This window comes from Fusarium keratoplasticum, chromosome 4, assembly GCF_025433545.1.
Source record: "Fusarium keratoplasticum isolate Fu6.1 chromosome 4, whole genome shotgun sequence".
NCBI lineage: Eukaryota > Fungi > Ascomycota > Sordariomycetes > Hypocreales > Nectriaceae > Fusarium > Fusarium keratoplasticum.
This window is the reverse complement of record NC_070532.1, coordinates 3,378,297-3,398,477: the sequence shown is the minus strand read 5'-3', so window position 1 is coordinate 3,398,477 and position 20,181 is coordinate 3,378,297. Positions and strand designations below refer to the sequence as shown.

At 56.0% G+C, this 20,181-nt stretch overlaps 4 protein-coding genes across 4 annotated transcripts; 2 read left to right on the top strand and 2 right to left on the bottom strand.

The window, feature by feature from the left end:
- Nucleotides 1-2,645: 2,645 nt before the first annotated feature.
- On the top strand, nt 2,646-6,234 carry NCS57_00610100 (uncharacterized protein; the record flags this gene model as incomplete). Its single annotated transcript, XM_053055999.1, has 2 exons — nt 2,646-2,884; nt 2,985-6,234. 2 exons carry the CDS (start codon nt 2,646-2,648, stop codon nt 6,232-6,234), a joined length of 3,489 nt encoding a protein of 1,162 aa, XP_052914954.1.
- A 1,867-nt stretch (nt 6,235-8,101) lies between these two features.
- Nucleotides 8,102-12,545, bottom strand: NCS57_00610000 (PHD-type domain-containing protein; the record flags this gene model as incomplete). Its single annotated transcript, XM_053055998.1, has 6 exons — nt 8,102-8,428; nt 8,480-8,687; nt 8,743-9,207; nt 9,261-9,592; nt 9,988-10,075; nt 10,369-12,545. 6 exons carry the CDS (start codon nt 12,543-12,545, stop codon nt 8,102-8,104), a joined length of 3,597 nt encoding a protein of 1,198 aa, XP_052914953.1.
- A 1,789-nt stretch (nt 12,546-14,334) lies between these two features.
- On the bottom strand, nt 14,335-15,945 carry NCS57_00609900 (Peptidase-M24 domain-containing protein; the record flags this gene model as incomplete). Its single annotated transcript, XM_053055997.1, has 4 exons — nt 14,335-14,528; nt 14,600-15,412; nt 15,471-15,659; nt 15,924-15,945. The coding sequence occupies 4 exons, from the start codon at nt 15,943-15,945 to the stop codon at nt 14,335-14,337; spliced, it is 1,218 nt and encodes a 405-aa protein (XP_052914952.1).
- A 1,508-nt stretch (nt 15,946-17,453) lies between these two features.
- Nucleotides 17,454-19,631, top strand: NCS57_00609800 (Snf5 subunit; the record flags this gene model as incomplete). The annotated part of the gene is made up of 2 exons (XM_053055996.1): nt 17,454-19,250; nt 19,305-19,631. 2 exons carry the CDS (start codon nt 17,454-17,456, stop codon nt 19,629-19,631), a joined length of 2,124 nt encoding a protein of 707 aa, XP_052914951.1.
- Nucleotides 19,632-20,181: the final 550 nt, after the last annotated feature.

The window sequence follows — 20,181 nt, the reverse complement described above, 5'->3', positions numbered from 1 at the left end:
GCTCTGTAAGGACAACTTGCTTGCATATGTACGGGTAGGGGGTAAATGGTAGGGCTTGTTTCAGCATGGAGGCTAGCAGATCCTCCGACGAGGCTGTGCGGGGCCGTGATTGGGCGTGGCCGAGCAAGGGGTTCGTGAGATGGGGAGAGGTGTCATCAAGTTGGCCAATAGGGGCGGCTTCTCGGGAGTCAGAGTGTGAAAGTGAGAGAGGATATGGGAGCGACGAGGAAGAGGGGAGATGAGAGGAGATGAAATGAGAAAGGGTGTCTGTCATCAATAAAGCTGAAGTACCTGAAGTGAAGCCAGACAGAGAATGGAGGCTGTTGCTGGGTTGAAAGTGAGGCGTATTGTGTTGTGTTAAGTTGGGCTGTCAAGGTCAGCAACGTGGGCTTTCAAGATCAGGCTACGGGTGAGGATTCAGACAGTTGATTAACCGAATCCCGAGCAGCCGATATCAGCAGGATTTAGCCTTGGCTTTTTGATAGACGTGCGTACTGCCGTCTTATATGCCAGGCAATAGGCAGCTTGATCAAGGTGACCTCGGGCGTCTAGTGTACATGCAAGGCGGGACAAGGAACCCTCGTCTGTCACTCCAATGACTCGATTGACCGGTGCGATTGTAGAGCATAAACTTGCGAATGATTCAGCCCAGCTACAGGCATAAAATTGATTCCAGGCTGAGCTGCTGGCGCGCAGAATTGCAACGTCTTCGGCGCGTGCCGACTCACGTCACGGACGGACCGTGTGGGGCAGAGAGGCTTACACACGGAGTCGAGACGGGGATTAGGACTCGAAACTGTCCAGGTCAAGTCGTCACCTCCTGCAACTTGATTACCAGCAGGGTCTTGGGTATCGATGGCTGGGCAAGCAAAGCAAGTTGGTACATTATTAGATGAATAGTCTGGGGAAGACTGTCAGAGGAAGTCAAGCTGCAAAACGAACGCCCAATGGCTCGGCTCGTATCCAGGAAGAACCAACTCGTGTTGCTCCACGATGAAACCTGAAAGTACACGCTCCCCCCCTAACGGCAGCACAGTACAGTGCATATACCAAACAGACAAATCAACTGTCAGCCAAAGCAGAAACGGCACTGCAAGTCTATATCTGCATCCATCTGTACCCTAACACGGGGACTGCACCGCAGAGGTACAGTACCTCAAACTAACTCGAATCGTCCTGGCGACGGAACGGCTCGGTTTGGTTACCTAGCGAGAGTTTACCGCACAAAAAAAATAAAAGCTTGACACTGCATGCAGGAGGGAGAGAAAAAAAAAAAAAAAGACAGGTAAAATTCCCACGCGGCGGGCGCCGTTTCATGCTCGGCGTGGCCAGGACAAGCAGGTTGCGTGTTGCCTCGCTTTGCTCGTGCCGTAGGATGCCTTGTGTGCGGGCTTCACCAAGTTTCCATACCGCAACTGGACGCGTAGGTAAGGTACACAGCCCTGAGGGGAACTCGCACAGCCCGGGCTCGACTGTTGCAAACGTTCTCAGTCGCCCTAGGGGGCTGGACGCCCACTAAAATTATCCACCTGGGCAACTCGTCCATCCCCAAAACTGCCCACAAGGATACCTACAGAGAGTGTGTGTTCGCTCCAGGGCAAAAGCTGGCCACTAACGGCCGTTCGCTGTCCTGTCCGCGTTTTTTGGTTAGCGGCCCCCCCCGGGAGGCGTTGATGTACAGTACCTGGCTACTGTACTGTGCTGTATTGAGTGTAGCAGCCTCTGAGGGCAGCTTCCGTGCTCCGTTGGGTCTGGGCTGGAAGGAAGCAAGGCGCGGGCTCTCCCCTTCTCCTTCCTCCTCCCACTCCCACATCCCTCCTTCCCGCCCAAGGTGCTGCTAACTCCCGCCTCCTCCTCCTCCTCCTCCTCCTCCTCCACCCCCCATTTTGCCCCGTTCTCCATATCGCGCGCGCCTCGTCTGCTTCTCCAGGCCCCGTCAAAAAATCTTCCTTTTTTGTCCTTCTCCATGAGGCCTGTATATTGATCCTACCCTTTGTTTGTGCCCTCTCCCCTCTCACACACTCTCTCTTCCTGTCCCCCCATCCCCCCTTCATATAGTCCCCTTCCCCATTCCCTTCCTTTTTTGCATCACTCCCCAAGCCGCTGGCTCGGACGACGCTGGACGGCCACTGTCCAGTCCTTCACAAGTTCCAGCGCTCTTGTCTGGCCACAGAAAAGTCCATCGTCTCGATCGGCTCTCCTCCCGGATCGCCCTGTCCCTCGACATCCATATTAGACCTAACGACTCTCGGTCATCGACTGCTCTCGGCTCCGATCTTGTCCTCGTCTCCTTCGTACGAAGCATCCTTTGTAATACCGACGGCTCCTGGATCTCTTCTCGTTCGCATCGCGCTCCTTAAATCCAACACCCCCGTTTCTGTCGCCTACCTACGGTGCATCATCCTCGGCGCTCCACGTCATCATCCACCCCTTCGTTCATCGCTCGGGGTCAGAAGAAAGAAGCTGCTGCAATACCGTACTGTTCACTAGACGACTTCCTTCCCAGGGCTGTCCTTTTCGCCTCTAGATACGACTACACGATTTGATCCACTGGTCAAACCGATCCCCGCTGCGAATAATAATCCACTATCCGGCCCGACACCTCTTCGTGTCACCGTCTCATGAGGTCGGCTAGATAATTGATAATGTCAACTTCTAGATCCGAACACTTGACTCTTGGCTACGCCTCCCAGTCTGCCAGTCAACCCCGTTCCACCTCTCCCTCCGCCAACAACTCTCCCATCGACCCTCTGCCGCCTTCTCGCTCTCCATTCGGCCTGTCTGGTGGTCTCAATCCCTCTGGCAAGATGGCGAGCAATCCGCGATCCGGGGCTGGTTCTCCGTCGCACGAGATGTCTGGTTCCAGCCGTCTGTTTTCCAAGAGGTTTGTCCGTCCCAATCTCCAAGCTGCTTCATCTCCTCGGATTGCCATCATGTCCTCCGCTTGTGACAGTTGCTGACGTGGACATTGTCTCACCGCGCAGGGCTCGCGAGATTCAGGCTCAAGAGGGCGTACCGGGCATGCCGGGGAGCCTCTGGGGTGGTCCTCCCACGAGCGGCAATTCCACGCCGCTGCGCGAGAATATTCCCGAATCCCCAACCGATGGCTTCCCCGACTTCGCCCAGCTTCCCACGCCAGACTCGATGCCTCAGACCAGGCGCGCTCGTGCCGGCACGGTGCCTTCGCGCTTCTCTCCCGGCGGAGTGGCCAACGGCATGTTGGGCGTCGCTGGCTTGGCTGCAAAGACCAGCAGGCCAACGCCGACTCAGAGCCCCTTCAAGTCCCCCTCTCCCAACCCAGACCCCCAGGAGAACACGGCTGCCAACTCCAGCTCCACGCTCCTCTCCCGTCTGCGAGCTGGATCCATGCCCCAGAGAAGCCAGTTTGCCCCGATTCCCGGTACCAGCTCCCCGTTCGGTCCCTCCATCTTCAGCAGCTGGAACCCTGCGGGTGTTGGGCGTGAGCGAGCTTCCACCCTCGCCAGCATTGCCAGTGTGGGCTCCAACGGTCCCAGCTCCCCGGCTCAGTCTCAGTTCTCTAAGGAAGGCGGCGGGGAGTCTGATGTCCACATGAGGACCCTGGATTATCTCGGCCTCGCAGAGACCCCGCAGCCTCCCCGCGCCCAGCTTGCGACCCCATATCTGGCCAACCTTGACTTTACAAAGCAAGCAAGCCGTTTCCGATCCTACTCGGTCAACAACAAGGACAAGTATGCCGATGACGAGGACGACTATGACGCCGACATGCCTCTGGATCCCCAGTATGTGGCTGCCCTCCAGGATCAGCTGGCAGCTACCAACGCCGCAATCCACAACCACAACCTTGCCGTCCAGGCCTTTGCCAACCAGGCCTCGGCCACCCGCCCTCGTGCCCGCACCGCTGGTGTTTTGGATACTCCCGGTAGTCGACTTATGAGGACCTACATGTCGAGTGGTTCCAACATCCCCAATGCCATTGCGCCCGCCGAGATTCGCCTGCAGGACGAAAAGGATTACGAGGACCTCCCTCAGGCCGTTGCTGGAATGAACCTTGGCAGGTCCAACAGCCGCAATGCCGGCCTTCTCAGCGCTGACGAGCAGGGCCTTGAAGGACCTACCAGCGCACTCTGGCTGGGTAGCATTCCCACTTCAACCACTACGTCGACTCTGATCGAAATGTTCAAGTCCCACGGTCCCATCCTGTCTGCCCGTGTCCTTACCCACAAGAACTGCGGCTTTGTCAATTTTGAACGTGTTGAGAGTGCCATCTCAGCCAAGGCAAGCATGAACAGCAAGGAGATCTTCCCAGGTGCGGGACCCATCCGCATCAACTTTGCTAAGCCACCCTCTGCTTCCAACACTCCTGGTCATGATGGTGTTTTCCCTTCTCCCAGCCCTGATCCATTCGCCAAGGGACAAGACAACGCTCAGGGCACCAGCTCTGCTACCCCCGCTGGTGAAACTGCCCCTCCCTCTACCTCAGCAAACGCCTCTCCCAAGGTTCCGGCCCTTCGTGAGATGACTACGGACATTCTCGACATTGTCAAGCAGTTTGGAGCTTCGGACGAGGACAGGTTCAGGATCTCTCGCAACCTTCAGTCAGCCATTCAGTTCAACTCGTTCGTTGAAGAGATTCCCCCGATCCGCGAGCCCGCTCATACTAGAGTCCACGATGCGCCAAAGCTCAGAGATATCCGCAAGCGAATTGACAACCAGAGCTTGTCTCAGGCCGAGATTGAGAACATTGCTGTCGACATGCTCCCGGAGATTGCTGAGCTTTCGTCCGACTACCTGGGTAACACTGTGGTTCAAAAGCTGTTCGAGCACTGCTCCGACCAGCTCCGCGATGCCATGCTGACCGAGATTGCGCCTCACATGGCCGAGATTGGCGTGCACAAGAACGGCACTTGGGCGGCCCAGAAGATCATTGATGTGTGCAAGACGCCCGCCCAGATGTCCATGATTGTCGAGCACCTGCGACCCTACACGATCCCTCTCTTCCTTGATCAGTACGGCAACTATGTTCTGCAGGGGTGCCTCAAGTTCGGCGCCCCCTACAACGACTTCATCTTTGAGACGATGCTCAGCCGCATGTGGGAGATTGCTCAGGGTCGGTATGGCGCCCGTGCCATGCGAGCCTGCTTGGAAAGCCATCATGCTACCAAGGACCAGCAGCGGATGCTCGCGGCTGCCATTGCCCTTCACAGTGTTCAGCTGGCAACAAACGCTAACGGCGCCCTGCTTCTGACGTGGTTCCTGGATACCTGCACATTCCCCCAACGTCGGACCGTCCTCTCGCCTCAGCTGGTTCCCTACCTGGTGCACCTTTGCACTCACAAGGTTGCCTATCTCACTGTCCTGAAGGTGATCAACCAGAAGGCCGAGGCTGATGCCCGAGATGCGATCCTCAAGGCGCTCTTCTTCACCCCCAACGACCAGGTTCTTGAGGCTATTCTCAAGGATCATCAGTGCGGTGCCACGCTCATCTTCAAGGTGCTTACGACGCCCTTCTTTGACGAGTCGATCCGCACCCAGGTGGTTGACAATGTGAAGGCTGTCCTTGTTAGAATCAAGGCCCAGCCCAACCAGGGGTACAAGCGCCTGATGGACGAGGTCGGCATCTCGACTCGAAACGCTGCCAACAACCGTGATGCCAGCACTCACGCTGAGCAGCGCCAGCGACCAGCTTCGAGACAGGCGAATTCCAACGGCCACCACCCCCAGTCTGCTCACTCCAACAAGCCGTTCTATAACCCAATGAACGCCCCGGCTAACCCCCCTGGCTTCGACATGCCTTATGGCGGCCAGAGGAACGAGGCAGGCGATGGCGGTGTCTCGGCATTCCCTCAGTTCAACCAGGGCATGATGTACAACGCGCCCAGCGGCCCAATGCCTGGCAACCTCCAGCAGATGCAGTACCAGCAGATGATGAACCGTGGCCCGCCACCCATGAATTACAACTTCCCTCCTATGCAGGCTGGCTACGGGGGTTTCAACGGTCCCAACCCCTCTGTCGATCAGTATCGTCAGCAGAACATGCCCAATGGCAGCCCAATCCAGCCTCCTGTCTCGCAGATGCCTCAGATGCCTGCCGGGCAGACCCCATTTGCGCCACCGGGGTTCAACATGGGAATGGGCAACTATGGCTACGGAAACATGGGAGGGGGCATGCCCAACATGGGCTACATGCAGCAGGACCAGGGTAATCCCAGACGCGGCCGCGTAAGTACAGCTCAGTCCCGCAACGATCAGTAGAGAAACTAACAAGGTGTTTGTCAGAGATGATCAAATCAGCTTGCTTCAACGGCGTCACTGGGAGCTGCTTACAACTTAGACGGATCTTTTTGAGCTTTTCTTCTCACTTTTCAGGCCAGTTCCGGCACATGATGCCATCAGGAGTTGGGGGGTATTAGGGGGGTTCTTACTTCGGATACAGACATGCATGGCAAAGACGGCCGCGTTGTCACGATGACCAAATATGGTTGGTATGGACCGGGTGTCCGATGTGCGAATTTGGATGCCTTGCGTTGCGAAATCTCTTGTTTCGACGCCTGCCTCCTATCTCTTGCTTTGCTCTGCGTTGCGGGAGCGCACTTCAGGCCGGCCTTGAATGTCTGACTCTGACGCCGCCAACAAACAAAAGACGGAGAAGCGGGACTATTCTATTTCCACGATTGAACGAACCTGGGGGAAAATCACTTTTTAAGAAAGAAAGAAAGAAATAAAACTACTCGACGATTCTTGTTCAAGGCGGCGACGGACGGATTTATGTATGGGCTCTGGTCTGGTCTGGGTTTGTTCAATTCTCTGTAGAAAGGAAACCTTGGCACCCTCTTCAAGGGCCTGCGACGAGTCTTGGTCACACGAGTGAGATTTGGGCGCGTCAATGGACTGAAAGGAATCTTTTTGTTGAGCTCACTCCGCCTTGAGGTTGGGTGGGTTTTGCGAAGGATATTTGGCTCAGCTACCAGCAAAGAGGTCACTGGGCTACAGCTGGCTTGCAGGGCAATGCCTCGCAATGAAAGGATTGTTGTATATTAAAATGGAAGAATAGGAAGATGGGGGCGCTTTTACGACCTTGACCTTTTCACGGCCTCGCAATTGATGTTCACATGTATGATTATGTACAGCAGTGTCGTTGGGGTCAACATTATCAAAGGTCCTTGACTCCCGTTGTCAATCAGATGACCAACACACGTATGAATTACTCTTGCGACTACTGTAGGCAATGAGAGGAATCAAGGTGTCAGTCACGGTACCAAAAGGAACACGCATAGCAGATTGTTAGGTTTGATATTGGGCTCGCCTTCTTGTGTCTTTTTTTATCCTCGATACCGAAAAGGAGCTATATCCATCACCATTCCACCCCTTCCTTCCATCCATCCACCTACCCTTCTTCCCCTCTCCGGCGGGTGATGGGATGAAATATCTCATCCTATGCCACTCCGCCGAAACTATGATACAACAAGAGCATTAAACGCAGCGCTGCTTTGGGTGACCATGTTTGTGCCACCCGCTTAGACCCCCTCCCTGGTGCATCAGACCGCTGCCGCCCCGCTGGCGGGTGAAAGAAGAAAGAAAAAGGAGATTCGTTTCGTCCATAATATAGTGGTTTTGAGAAGTAGAGTCGCAGGGAAAGACCACGAATCAGATGGCACTGGGAGGAGAAGAAGATGCGAAGAGGGGTACGACCATGGGCAATAACCTGAACGGCAAGCTGGCACAGGAAGAGAAGAATCGGGGAGGGCGAGGTGGAAGAGAGAGAAAAACAAAAATGTCAGGAGAGCACCCAGGTCGTTTCTATGCCGTGGTCGTGATGATTTCGAAATACCAAAAGCCTCCCAAACTCCAGCGATCCATAGTCAGCGGGCTCAAGGGGTTTTGGGTTGTTGGGGTTGATAGAGTGAGAGTGCTCGCATGCGTGTGAGAGCTTTGAAATTCGTACACAGATTTCTATGAAAAGGAAAAAAGTGAAGAGAAAAAAAAGGGGGTTACGCTATAGTCAAACAAGAGTGCCAATTTTGGTCGAGAATCGTTGGGAATCGTGATGCTCTGTCGTGACAGAGCGAGCAGGAAGAGGATCGAGGGGTTGTAAGCCACTCGGAAACGTGTCGATCGAGGTTTAATCGAGTTCCATAGCGCCTTCGGCGTGGTCAATGGTTGAAGGGGGGGTAGGTTCAGTGACAGGCGGAGGCACTGCAACCTTATCGAGTGGCTCGGCGATGGCTGAGTCTTGGGGAGATAGGATGCTAGGTATTTCGTGCTCCTGATCAAGCATAGTGGTGGTGTCCGGTTCACCAAGGAGATGTCTGATACGGGATCCCATAGCATCCATCTGGGCAAGTAGAACGCGTAGGCTAAGCTTGTCACTGTCTGTGAGGTGACCAGTAGCGATGTTGCCAGCATCAGTCTTGGTCATGAGCGTCAGGACATTGGGGTCAGCAGCGTCCTGTAGATATATCAGTAACATGTGAGACAAGGTGGAATAAGAACTACTCACCAAGAGAGCTGAGATCAGTTGGTCAACGCTCTCCGACTTGTGGTCCTTAAGGCTGGTCATGGTCAAGGCGACTTGCATCTCGTCCACTGACCGCTGAAGATCAGAGCCCTTGACAGGATGGCTCGAGTCCTTCACAGGCACAGGGGCGTATGACAGCCATCGAGGCTCATCTTGGCGAGGACCGTAGCCAGCGTTTTGACGGCGCAACCTTGATATGGCGTTAGAACACGGGGGATCGCGAGAGAGGTGATAGTGTCACTCACTGTTCAATAAAGTCCAGTACAATGCCTTGGGCAGGCAGCTTGTAAGCCCGTCCAAACGAGTCGGGATCTGGCCAGCCAGAATTGTTGACGGGCTTTGACTCTGGTTCAGACTCTGTCTCGTCGTTCCAGTCCACTTCAATTTGGCCATTGTTCTTGAGGCCTCGTGACAATGCTGGCGTGATGGTCTGCGCTCCCTTGATCTTGCGGAACCGATGAGCAGGCGCGAGCGAGCGGACCTCTGCAATTATCTCTTCAGAATGGAGAGGGCATCGCCAGTTCTTGAGAACTGGAGGGACAGCCAGAGGGGGGTCCAGGCAGTCAATATGCCAATAACGCGGGCAGACGCTACAGGGGATGATGGCCCGGACATCTGTCGCGGCCTTCTGGCAGCCGTGGCAGAGCACAGGTTGTCCATCGTCTCGCTGTCTGAAGAAGTCGGGTACTTCTTCGTAGCCATTCTTCCTCCTGCCGTCTTGGTTAGCCACTCTAATATCTAGATGCCCGGAATCGTCACTTACTTGGTCGTCTTGGCAGCCGTGACCTCTTCGTACTCGCCATCAGGACCAGCCTTGACCCCTTCAAAGCGAGTCTGCAACTTCTTGGGAAGGCTGAAGGCGCGAGGAATGCTCTTCTCAAGGTTGTTCAGAGCAGGCCCAAAAACGCCCTTGTGGACAGGCACGCGTGAAGGATACCGCTTGAACAGGCATTCGTTGCAATACCACTCATCAGGGAGGTCGTCAGATGGTACCATGCCCACGCACTCAAAGTGGAATGACCGAGGGCATCCGTCGCAGCAGACGACATCACCGGCTGCACCACAGGCGGAGCAGTCCTCATCGTTGTCGGATATCTAACCGCCGTGTCAGTTGAGTGGTTACCAGGGCATGCATATCCAGCCACGTCTCATGTCCACGTTGGCCCGCAAGTTCATTCGCATACGATGCGCTTCTCGCTCCTCGCTTGAGGCTTGCTTCTGTTGCAACTGGACGCGTTCCAATCTGGTGGCTGGCTCGGAAAAGCGGATCATTCTTGCAGGGACCACCAAAAAAGCCCTGTCTGGTGATCCTCATCAGACAGGCCAGACCAGACCAAACAGACAGGGCACGAAAAAATGGCCACCATCTGCTGGATCTATGAAATTTGGATTTCCATCATGATGGCTCCCAGAGTGTATCGCCGTTGAAACGCGTCTCGCATCCTCCAAGCGAAATGAGAAACAAACAAGGAAAAAAAAAAGAAACATACCTGATCCTTGGCGGCCGCGCTGGTTGCTGTGCCATCTCCCATAGCCCGAGGCACTCCGGCAGCAGTTCCTCCTCGCTTCTTCACGGGGCTAGATAGGGCAAGTATTGTCAGCAAAATTCTTCATGATGCATGGATTCAAACAAGGCCTTGTCTTGCGGCAGAGCCTAGGCTAGTGCATCTTCGTCTCCGACGCAAAGGGTGGTTGGAGATGTGATGTGAGATCAGCCAAAAAAGGGACAAAAGACGTGATTTCTCACGCGTCCAGGCGTCTCTCCGTGTCAAAAAACACACCCAAAGCGAGAGCGACATGAAAACCACCATGGTTGTGTCGATGGGGTCGATGCATCTTGGAGATGAAGCACCATCTGGGGTGTGACTTACGATGACTTGACACGAAGGCCAGTTCTCTGCTTCTTGGGTGGGCGTAGCGTGGGCGTGGCAGCCCTCGAGCCTGCGACTGAGCTGCTCTCACGCTGGAAAGGCCATGCAACTGGAGACACGGTGCTCTCGACCTCATCGTGAGGCCTCTTGCTGGCTGATCGGGTTGCCCTTGTTGTCGCTGGGGGCGCGATCGACTGACGCGTCCTCCTGGTCTTCTTGGCGGGTGTCGCAACCTGCTCATCGTCCTCACCATCACGAACCGAACTCTCGCGCACTGTGACGCTGTTGGCAAACTTTTGCGCGTCGCGTCTGCGGTCCCAGAAGGAGTCGTCGTTATCATGGCCAGCCTCATCGACCGGCACAGACGAGCCCTTGGCGCCCTTGCCTGCCTTGGTCTTGGGAGGGAGGAGGTTGTTCAAGACGGGAGCATCAGCAAGCCTTCCTGGCATACTGGCTTCGGCACTCACGCTGATGGTGGCACCGGTGGGTGCATCAGCGGCAGAAGAATTGCTGGTGTTTGAGATGACGGGGAGGGTGGGAGAGTGTGATGCGGATGGGCTTGACCTGGATCGCTTGGACTTGGTCTTGTTGGTCTTGTTGGAGGCGGCGAGTGATTTGCGGCGGGTGGTGATTGGCCGAGGTTTTGGCGCATCGCTGGAGTCGGCCCCAGGTCCACGGCCAGCTCCAGCTCCAGCTCCAGTTCCAGATCCACGTCCAGGGCGACCAGCCGTTGCCCCTCGACGGACGGGGCTGGGGCTGCCGATGCTGGCCTCTGGAGACGACAGGCTGAGAGCCGACGAGAGCGAAGAGTCGCTAGACGCAGAGTCACGACGGCCTCTCTTCCGCGACGTCGGCGTTCGGGGTTGCTTGTCTGTCGACATTTTCCGGGGTGTGTGGCGGGTGGCGTGGCCAGAGGCAGGGTGAGAGGAGTGCGGCGCAGGGTGAGAATAAGAGTGAGAGTGAGATCGAGAGTGAGACCGGGAAGAATGCAGCGTCTTTGCCTTCTTGGCCGCTCGTCGGTGATGATGCTCCTCCTCGTCTTCGTCGTCACCGTCGTGCTGGTGCTGGTGCTGATGCTCCTCTTGGCGGTGATGCAGCAGTTTGCCGTAGGGTGCTGCCTTGGGTTTGTGCGGTGTGAATCGACTGTTCGTCGTCGGCGGGATAAAGTAGTAGCAGCCTTGATTGTCCTTCTTGCCCTCGCGCTTCTTCTCCTCCATCTGCTTCGAGAACTTTCGCATCGTGTCCTCGTCGGCCGTCTGGTTGAAGACGTCCTCGATCATGGCCACGAACCGGGGGTCGCCCGATTTTTCGTCGTAGAGGGTCCGCAGCGCCCACGCCGTCGGATAGCGGTAGTGCTTGAGGGCCTCATCCACTGCAGCCTCGACCACCTTGTCGATGAATTCTTTGTCCTGGGGTTCAGCCATCGGCTCGGATGCCTGGATCGTGTCCTTGATCTCCTTGTCCTTTGGCGTCTCTTTGACGTCTTTCGCCTCCTTCTCCTTGGGCTCCCTGGCCTCCCTGGTCTCCTTTGCTGCCGGCTTAGTCACAACGATGGAGCTCCTGCGGCCGCCTGACGAGCGCCGTGTCCGCCTCCCCAGAGATGCGCGACCCGACTGTCGCCGCTTCGTCCGGTTCGGGTCGTAATCCTCATCGTCCTCATCGTCTGCTGCGGCTGCCGCGTCCTTGAGCACAATGGACCTCCGCCGTGGCGGTGTAGGGGGCTGGGTGGTCGGAGGAGGGGAAGACGCTTCCGCCCTTGCTCTGGCAGCAGCTGCGGCGGCAGCGGCAGCAGCAGCAGCAGCATCGTGGTCGGCGTCCACGTCGACATCTGCAGCCGGATCACTCGGGATGGCCTCGGCGGTAGATTTGGCAGCGTTTGCCCCTGACGGCCTCAATATGATCCTCCGCACGCCAGAAGTGGTCTCGGGCGCGGCCTTCTTGGGCTTGGGCAGACTTCCCAACGGAGCCATGTTCTCCACGACGCCATATCGCATCAGACCATCATCCTCGAAGCTCGCCTTGCTCTGCACGGTAGGCTCCAACCATCGCTGCATGAATGCCCTCGATCCCTCAGTAGCTCCCTTGGACGCGTCCAGCACTCCGTTCCATTTGGTGTTTTGGGATTGCGCGGGGCTAGAGTAGCGAGATCGTGAGGCGCGGGTGTTTGACGAGATCATTGTGTCGACCTTTGTGTGGTTGTGGTTGTGGTGGTTGCCCCCCGTTTCCCTGGTGCCCTTCTTTTTTTTCCTCCTGCCTGCCGTGCCTCTGCCTGTTGCCGCGGGACAAGCAGCGCACCTCTGTAGGCCTGGGCGGGCTACTAAAGAAACATGGTCAGCCAGGGCACGCGCGTGGGGAGTAAAAAAGGGGGTAAATAGTTACTTCACTTTGGAGCAGCAGCATGAATTACTGCTGCGGTATCGCGTCTTTTCCGGGCGTTGACGCGGTGTCTTGACGAGGAGAAGAAAGGAAGAGGGTGGTGGTGGGTAGCGGGTTGAGACGAGACTCGACTTTGAGAAGGTCCAGGTAGAGGTGCGTCCCGTCGGAGCTGGCGGCGCGGGTCGGACAAGGGGTCGCGGGGGGGCGGGCAATTGAGCAACGCACGGGGGGCGAGCTGGACCCAACAGCTACAGTACCAGTCCCTACCGACGGGACCTACAGCCCTGCTAATCAGTGGATGGAGGGCTATCGGCAGTGTCAGTGCCAGTGGTAGTGATTGAACAGCAATGGTGCTGAAATAACGGCAGTTGTAGAGCACTGTGGTGAGGGCATCAGGGTGACCAGCAGCTAGTTATATCCATTCATTCATAGCTCCAGTCCCAGGACCACCCCATGGGCATCAAACCTTCACACAGTAAACTCTCACTGTAATGCTGTGAGCCCCGTCGCCTCTTTTCCCTCTCCCTCCTACTTTTCCTTTCTTTTTTTCTCATTTTCCCCTTCTCCTTGAACTCTTTTCCCAAACCCGAGTCCCATCTTAGCTCTCCTACCTCTCTCTTCCCCCAGGTCCTTAGGTCAGAAGCTCAGCAAAGCTCCATTACCCACCAGCCCAACCCAAGTCTAGCTCCCGTCTCGAGCTACAGTATAAGGGGGTCAAGCTTGAAGCTCCCCCCGTCAATGCACAATCCCGTCCTCCTGAATCAAACATTTGCTGTCCAGCCTGATGCTTACTTTTCGCCGCAAGGCAGCCTCTGGGACTGACTAGACGGACGCCTCGCCTGCTTTTTTTCTCCTCAACCTCATAGCCCGCCTTGGGCCGCCTCGTCACAAATCATACGCCGTCAGGGGCCGGCCGGGAGGGGGCACAACAAGGCGACTCTGCCCGAGCTGGCGAATTGGAAGCCCCTGGCCACGCATTGTGCATCAGATCCCCCTTCCTCCATGACGAGACCTTGCTCGCTCCCGTCACTCACTCATCGCCTCCAGAGCAACCATCCATCGGATCGTCCTTGTGGCCTCCCGCCACAGCACGGGCAGGCCAGTTCCCATCAGTCATCAAGTCACTCACTGTCCCTTATCTCAGGCACTCGCCTCGTTTTGCATCCACACGACAATGCCCCTCATCCAAATCCTCCACCGGACCCCTTTGGGTCTTGTTCTCACTCCTTTTTCTTGCGTGCATGCTTCAACCAAGGGCTCCTCAAGATCACTATCCAACGAGGCAGTCAACAAGATAATGGCAGAATCAGGGGCTTGGTCAGTATAAGGCTGTTTTGGGCTTCTATATACCTCCCTGGGCTTCCCCAACCATCTAACTAACATGTTGGGCGTGATATTTCGAATGTCGAACGTCCCCGTTAACTTTCCAAAGGTTTGCGCTGGAAAGACTCTTCCTCGAATAGCCCCGTCCGACAAAGGCATGACCAAAGACCCGACCTGTTGACATGCATGCTGATATCTTGCGCCTCTTGTCCTCGGATCGTAGGTTGTCCAACCCCGTCATCAACATCTCTGCTCTTGCCATCCCATTTACTCGGCATCGGCCTCGCCCTCCTTCTTGGCCTTCTTCTTGGGCTTGCTCTTCTTCTTGCCCGTGTTTCGGGCGATGGGCTGCTCCAGGATCTTGAGAACCTCCTCGTCCTCGATCTTCTTGTCCGACTGGTACTTCTCCAGGTTCAGGGGAGGGGGTCCACCCAGCTTGGTAATGCCGTTCTTGGTGATGGCTGTTTTTCACGTCAGCGTCAGGGGCTTCACAGTGGCTATTTGGCGTCTCTCGGTTCAAGAAAATACTAACCAATGGTGGTGAGGTATCGGGCAACCTGGGCGTTGTCCTTGTCGCCAACCAGCTCGTACTGGCGGAAGACGTTACCGCGGACACACTCGACGACACCAGACTTGGCATCACGCTCATCCTCAAGCTGTCGCAAGCTGAAGGGGAAAGTTCCGAACTTCTTCTGGACCTCGGAGAGGATCTTGCGAGAGGTAGGTCGCTTGAGACCGTAGGTCTGGTTGGTACGGCGGTGGAGGGTGGGTCGCTGGTCGATACTCTTGACCTTGCCGGAACCCAGACTGACACCGACCTCGACACCCCAGACCTCGCTGATCTCGGGGGTACCGTCGCCCTTGGTGCCCTCGGCGGGGGCGAGGACAATCTTCTTGCTGCCCTCGATCTCATTGCGGTCAAACAGCCACGAGGTGGTGCTCTCGACGAGGTTCACATCGTAGGCCTTGGTAACCTTCTCCAGGAGGCTGGTGATCTTGGACTGGGTAGGGGCCTTCTGGGCGGCAGCCTTGGCCTTCTCCTCGTCGGTTCCCTGGGCCAGGAGGCCAGGGGGGATCATGAGTCGCAGGAGCAGCTCATTGACGTAGTAGTTGGCCAGGATCAGATCGGCGGTGCGGCCAGTGACGGGCTCTCCAGCCTTGTCCTCGGGGGTAGCGACGACAGTGTCGCAAACGATGGAGCCGAAGCCATCGATCTGGGCACCGAGCTGGATCTTGATGGGCTCTCCCTCCTTAATCTCGATACCGGCCTCAGCCTCGTCGGAGGTAAGGGGAGTGTAGGGAGTGACGTAGGACGCGGGGGAGACCGTGGTGGGATGGGAGAAGCCTAAACGGCGTCAGTGATGCTGTACGGGCGGGAGACGGGGGAGTTTTGGAAGACAGACCCTTGTTGATCTTCTTGCCTCGGTAGACCTTGGCAATCTCCTCCTCGATCAGCTTATCACCCTGCTGGCAAATGTCGACAATCTTGGCGCCGGGGACGACAAGCTTTGAGACCTCGGCCAGGACCTTCTCAGAGATCTGAGCAGCAGTCTTGTACTTGGTGAGAGTGTCTGGGTTAGCCAGAGTATAATCTGTAGAGCGGCATCAGCATCAGTGTCATGAGACAGGACTCGACATCTCAAGCGAAGTCATCGTGGGGCAATGGTGACGAGGGCATTCGCAGGAATGGGTTGTTGTTATGGCGGGGCAACCAGCAGCTGAGCAAGCGAACGGCGAGGGGCAGCGCCAACGCCAGCGCCAGAGCTACAGCAGGCGAGCTCCCGCAGAGGAGCTCTTTGATGTGCGCGCCATTGGATGTCGAGCAGGGCAAAACAAGATAACACAGGAAGACTTACCGATTTCCTTGTTGTCCGACATGGTGGGCAAAATTGTTCAGGTAGGTTGGTTGGTGAGAAGGGTGAAGAACTACGAATGCCGGGGGAGTGTGGACGACGAAAGCTCAACCAAGTCGCACGCACGCACAGAAATGGAAGCGGGGGCCCTGGGATTGGGAGCTGGAAGGAAGGGCTTCGACGACAGGGTTTTAGTGGAGGAGGGGCCCAAGATGGATGGACTGCATTCGAGGGTGGATTATTGCTATTTAACTGTATGATTTATGGTGATTTCTCGCTTTGATCGAGTCGGCTAGCGCTTGCTTTTGATCTCTGTAACCCATGCCTCCCCTCGGGTTGCCCCGATGTTCATTGCTGGTGGTGAATCCTGGTGTATTATGTCTGGGTTGTGTGCGTCTTTGTGTGCGCAAAAGCAAGCGCCACTTGCAGCAGAGCGTGATGGTCAACAGGTCAACAACACGTCATTCCAGTTGCCCAGAGACCATTTAGTACCTGGGGAATTTTCAAAATAAGTGTGCCTTCTACTTGCAGCTTGACCTTTCTCGGAGACGGCCGCACACAGTCATCTTTTTTTTTTAACTCGGGTGAGGAGTATTCGGGCCTCGGTGTTGAGGGGCTCAGGAACTGTCGTTACTGATAATGACTTCATCCAGCCCTATTTTCCGTCTTGGGCAATCGGTCACTCCCGTCTGCCGGGGCTAATTTTAGCTACCCTACACTTTCACATGTGCCCACGATTGTGACATACGAGGGCTTTCTCGGGGCTGAAAATTGCCATTGGGTATGATTTTGTATGTGTTTCCGTGTTATTTCTGACTTTGGGATATTGTTTCTCGGTTCTATGCATTGAATGTTGCTTAAAATTCAATTCCACCATCTGAGCCAAGGCGCGCGCTGTTGTAAGTCGACCAAACGGAGGCTGTTTGCGCCACACCTGCTTCCCCAGTAGTTGAACGAGATTGCTGCATACCCGTTCTTAATCAATCAACGCCTTTAATGTGATATCACCGAGCAATCTATAACTAAAACGATCCCGCGCATGGGGATAACTCGACGGCCATTTATTAAGAATCAATTATGAAAGGAAAGGGGTTACCAGTCTCGTGCTTATTCACAAGCCACACGTGGCGCAGCAAAGTCACTCTACATACCAATCACCACAGCACACGCTCCGCAGAGGTACCTGTACAACAGACCAAAGACACTCTCTGACTGATCCAGCAAACAGGAGCCTTCGCGCGGCGCGGCAGAATCCTCCCGACCTGCACCTGCGCCTTCCGCCTGGCTGGAAACAAATCCTCAACTCAACTGAAGCCTCAAGCCTCGCGCCTCGCCTCGCCTCGACCCCAGCGACTTCATCCATCCCCACCCCAACCAACGTGGCATCCTCGCCGCTGACGATCTCTCTACGAGCCCCTCGACGTGTCGCGCATCCTGTTTCAACCCATCTCAATATTTTGCCCTGCTTTGCTGCCTCCGTCGCGGCCATTCCGCTGCGCCGCGACCGCGATCCGCGCCCCGTGAGCCTCGAACATGGCTGCTCAGCCCTCCACTTCTACGGCGCCGGCCACGGGCCCGGCGTCCTCCGCGACTTCGGCCTCCAATAGGGATGCATCCGCCGCATCGTCGAGCAAGATGCCCGTGCGGACAAAGGAATCCTATGATAAGCTCATGGTTGAGCGGTACATCACCCGTGATGCCATCGCCGCCGCCGCGCTCGGGAGTCAGCTGGACCACACCCGAAAAATAATGGCCGACACACGCGACAAGATTCAGGAGTATCGCCAAGTTCGCACCGATTATCGCCAGTGGTTCCCGCCTTCACGGCTCTACGGTGAGGGCTACAATGGCTTTGCCAATGGATACACAGAGAACCATGGACCCTCCAGAATCATTTATCCATCCCAGAAGCCTCGACCCGGCCAACGGACCACGCCTCCCCTAAAGTACAAGCGCAAGGATATGCTCAAGCAGGCCGAGCAGCATGAGGAGCTGGTGCCTCTACGGCTGGAGGTTGAATGGGATAAGATCAAGCTTCGCGACACCTTCACCTGGAACCTCCATGAGCGCCTGTTGGGAGTCGAGCTCTTCGCCGCGCAACTCGTCGAGGACATGGGTCTCAAGCCTCCTGCATCCCACCCCGTCTACGAGCAGGTGGTACATCAGATGCGCGAGCAGCTGAACGACTTCTATCCCTTCGTCTACTCGGAGGAGGACGCCCTTGACCCAGAGCTGCCCTACCTGGCGTACAAGAACGACGAGATGCGCATCCTCATCAAGCTCAACATCACCATCGGCCAACATACGCTCGTCGATCAATTCGAGTGGGAGATCAACAACCCCTCAAACTCGCCCGAGGAGTTTGCTGCCAATATGGCAAGGGACTTGTCGCTCTCAGGAGAGTTCACAACTGCCATTGCGCACTGCATCCGAGAGCAAACTCAATTGTTCACTAGGAGTTTATACAGTGTCGGACACCCCTTCGACGGACGGCCGATCGAAGATCCCGACCTGGTCGGCGCGTTTCTGCAGACCCCTCTACCCTCAGTCTTCCGACCTCAACAGCAGGCCAAGGAGTACGCCCCTTACCTATACGAGCTCAGCGATGCCGACCTGGAACGAAACGAGACGATATTCTCACGCGAGCAACGCCGGCAGAAGCGGTCCATCAACCGAAGAGGAGGTCCACAACTGCCTGACCTCAGGGAACGGCAAAGGACGATCCGCACTCTCATCGTGTCGTCCGTCCTGCCCGGAGCCGCGACCAGCATCGAGGAGAGCCGGCTGTATAAGCGGGCTGCTGGGCCTCGAACGAAACGTGCCGTACGCGATGGCGAGATCTCGGACTCAGACGACAGTGAAGACTCGGCTCCTGATTCTCCTGCCCCATCACAAATTACTGGCGGCACAGCTCGAACACGCGGCATGCGCGGAGCTGCTTCGGCGGCACAGCAGAGGATGGCCAACCTGGGCCGCTCCGAAACTCCTGAGGCCAGCGCTATCACACATCACCACGAAACCAGAACTTCCCGTCGGTTCCGTGAGGAGACGGAGGAGCCGGCGCATCTGATTGTCACGCTCAAGCTTAACCGGGAAAAGCTGAGGAGGCTCATGAACCGCGACTATCGCGATCTAAGGACACCTTCTCAGACACCAGTCCCCTTCCCTCGTGCCCCTAGCGCTTCTGCTTCTTCAAGATCTATGCCACCGCCGCCATCTACACCATCTGGCTCCACCCCCCAGGCGCATCCTACTTCGACATATCCTCCAGGCCAAATAGGCCGACTACCAGCACCACCGCCTGTTCCTGGGCAGGCACATCCCCCAGCGGTAAGCTCCCCCAGTCTATAGCTAATCACCAACTGAGCTGACTGAGCCCCTTAGCCCCCGCCGCCTGAGTGGCTTGTCAACGCCCTCAAGGAATTAGAGAAGACGTACAACGAAGGTGACAGGTTCGAGGCCATCATGAAATACTCCTATCTCGACCCCGTGACGGAACTCCCCGTGCAGAACCAACCTATGCCCGAGGGCGTTAGGTACGCCTGGCTGCCGCGCATCCGCTGCCTGGACTGTACTACTAAGTTGTATACACCCGGCCCTGATATGACGGCCCAGAAGTTCGAGGCTCACTTGAAATTCTCGGCGCACAAGAACCAGGTTCGGCAGCGCCTGGCACGGGAGGCAGCAGCAGCGGCGGCGTCCAAGTCTTGAGAAAGCGAACTGGCATATTCTTAGCACAGAGGGGCCTTCATCTTGGCAGTCTTCTCATGTCGACGCATTTCATATGCTTACCCCTTGAGGGCTGTTTCTTGGGCCATGTTATTCCTAGACGAACTTGGGGCGTTGTTCCATCTTTTTTCTTCTTTGCTTTGCGTCAGACTCAAGGTATCGAGTATCTTTTATCGCTGTACATACGACTCCCGGTCCAGAGGGAGGGAGAGAGAGAGAGAGAATGGGAATAGGCTGAACGAAGCGGCCTCTCTCCCTCGAGGTTGGTCTAGTCATGGAGTCTTGATCTTGGAGAAATAGGGGCGGTAAAACCACTGTATAGCTAGGATAGGGGAATGAGTGAGAGATATCAATACGAGAGCGATTGCTTGCCACCTTGAATTTGATGTGCCGTGCTCTCTACATTTGTGTTGTTCATTGATCAGTCATCACGTACGACAGACAGTTTCAAACGAGCCATGCCATGTATAATCAACGTGTTCGCACGCAGTGCTCGAGTCCCGTATGAGAGGGTATATGAAAGGATAAAAAA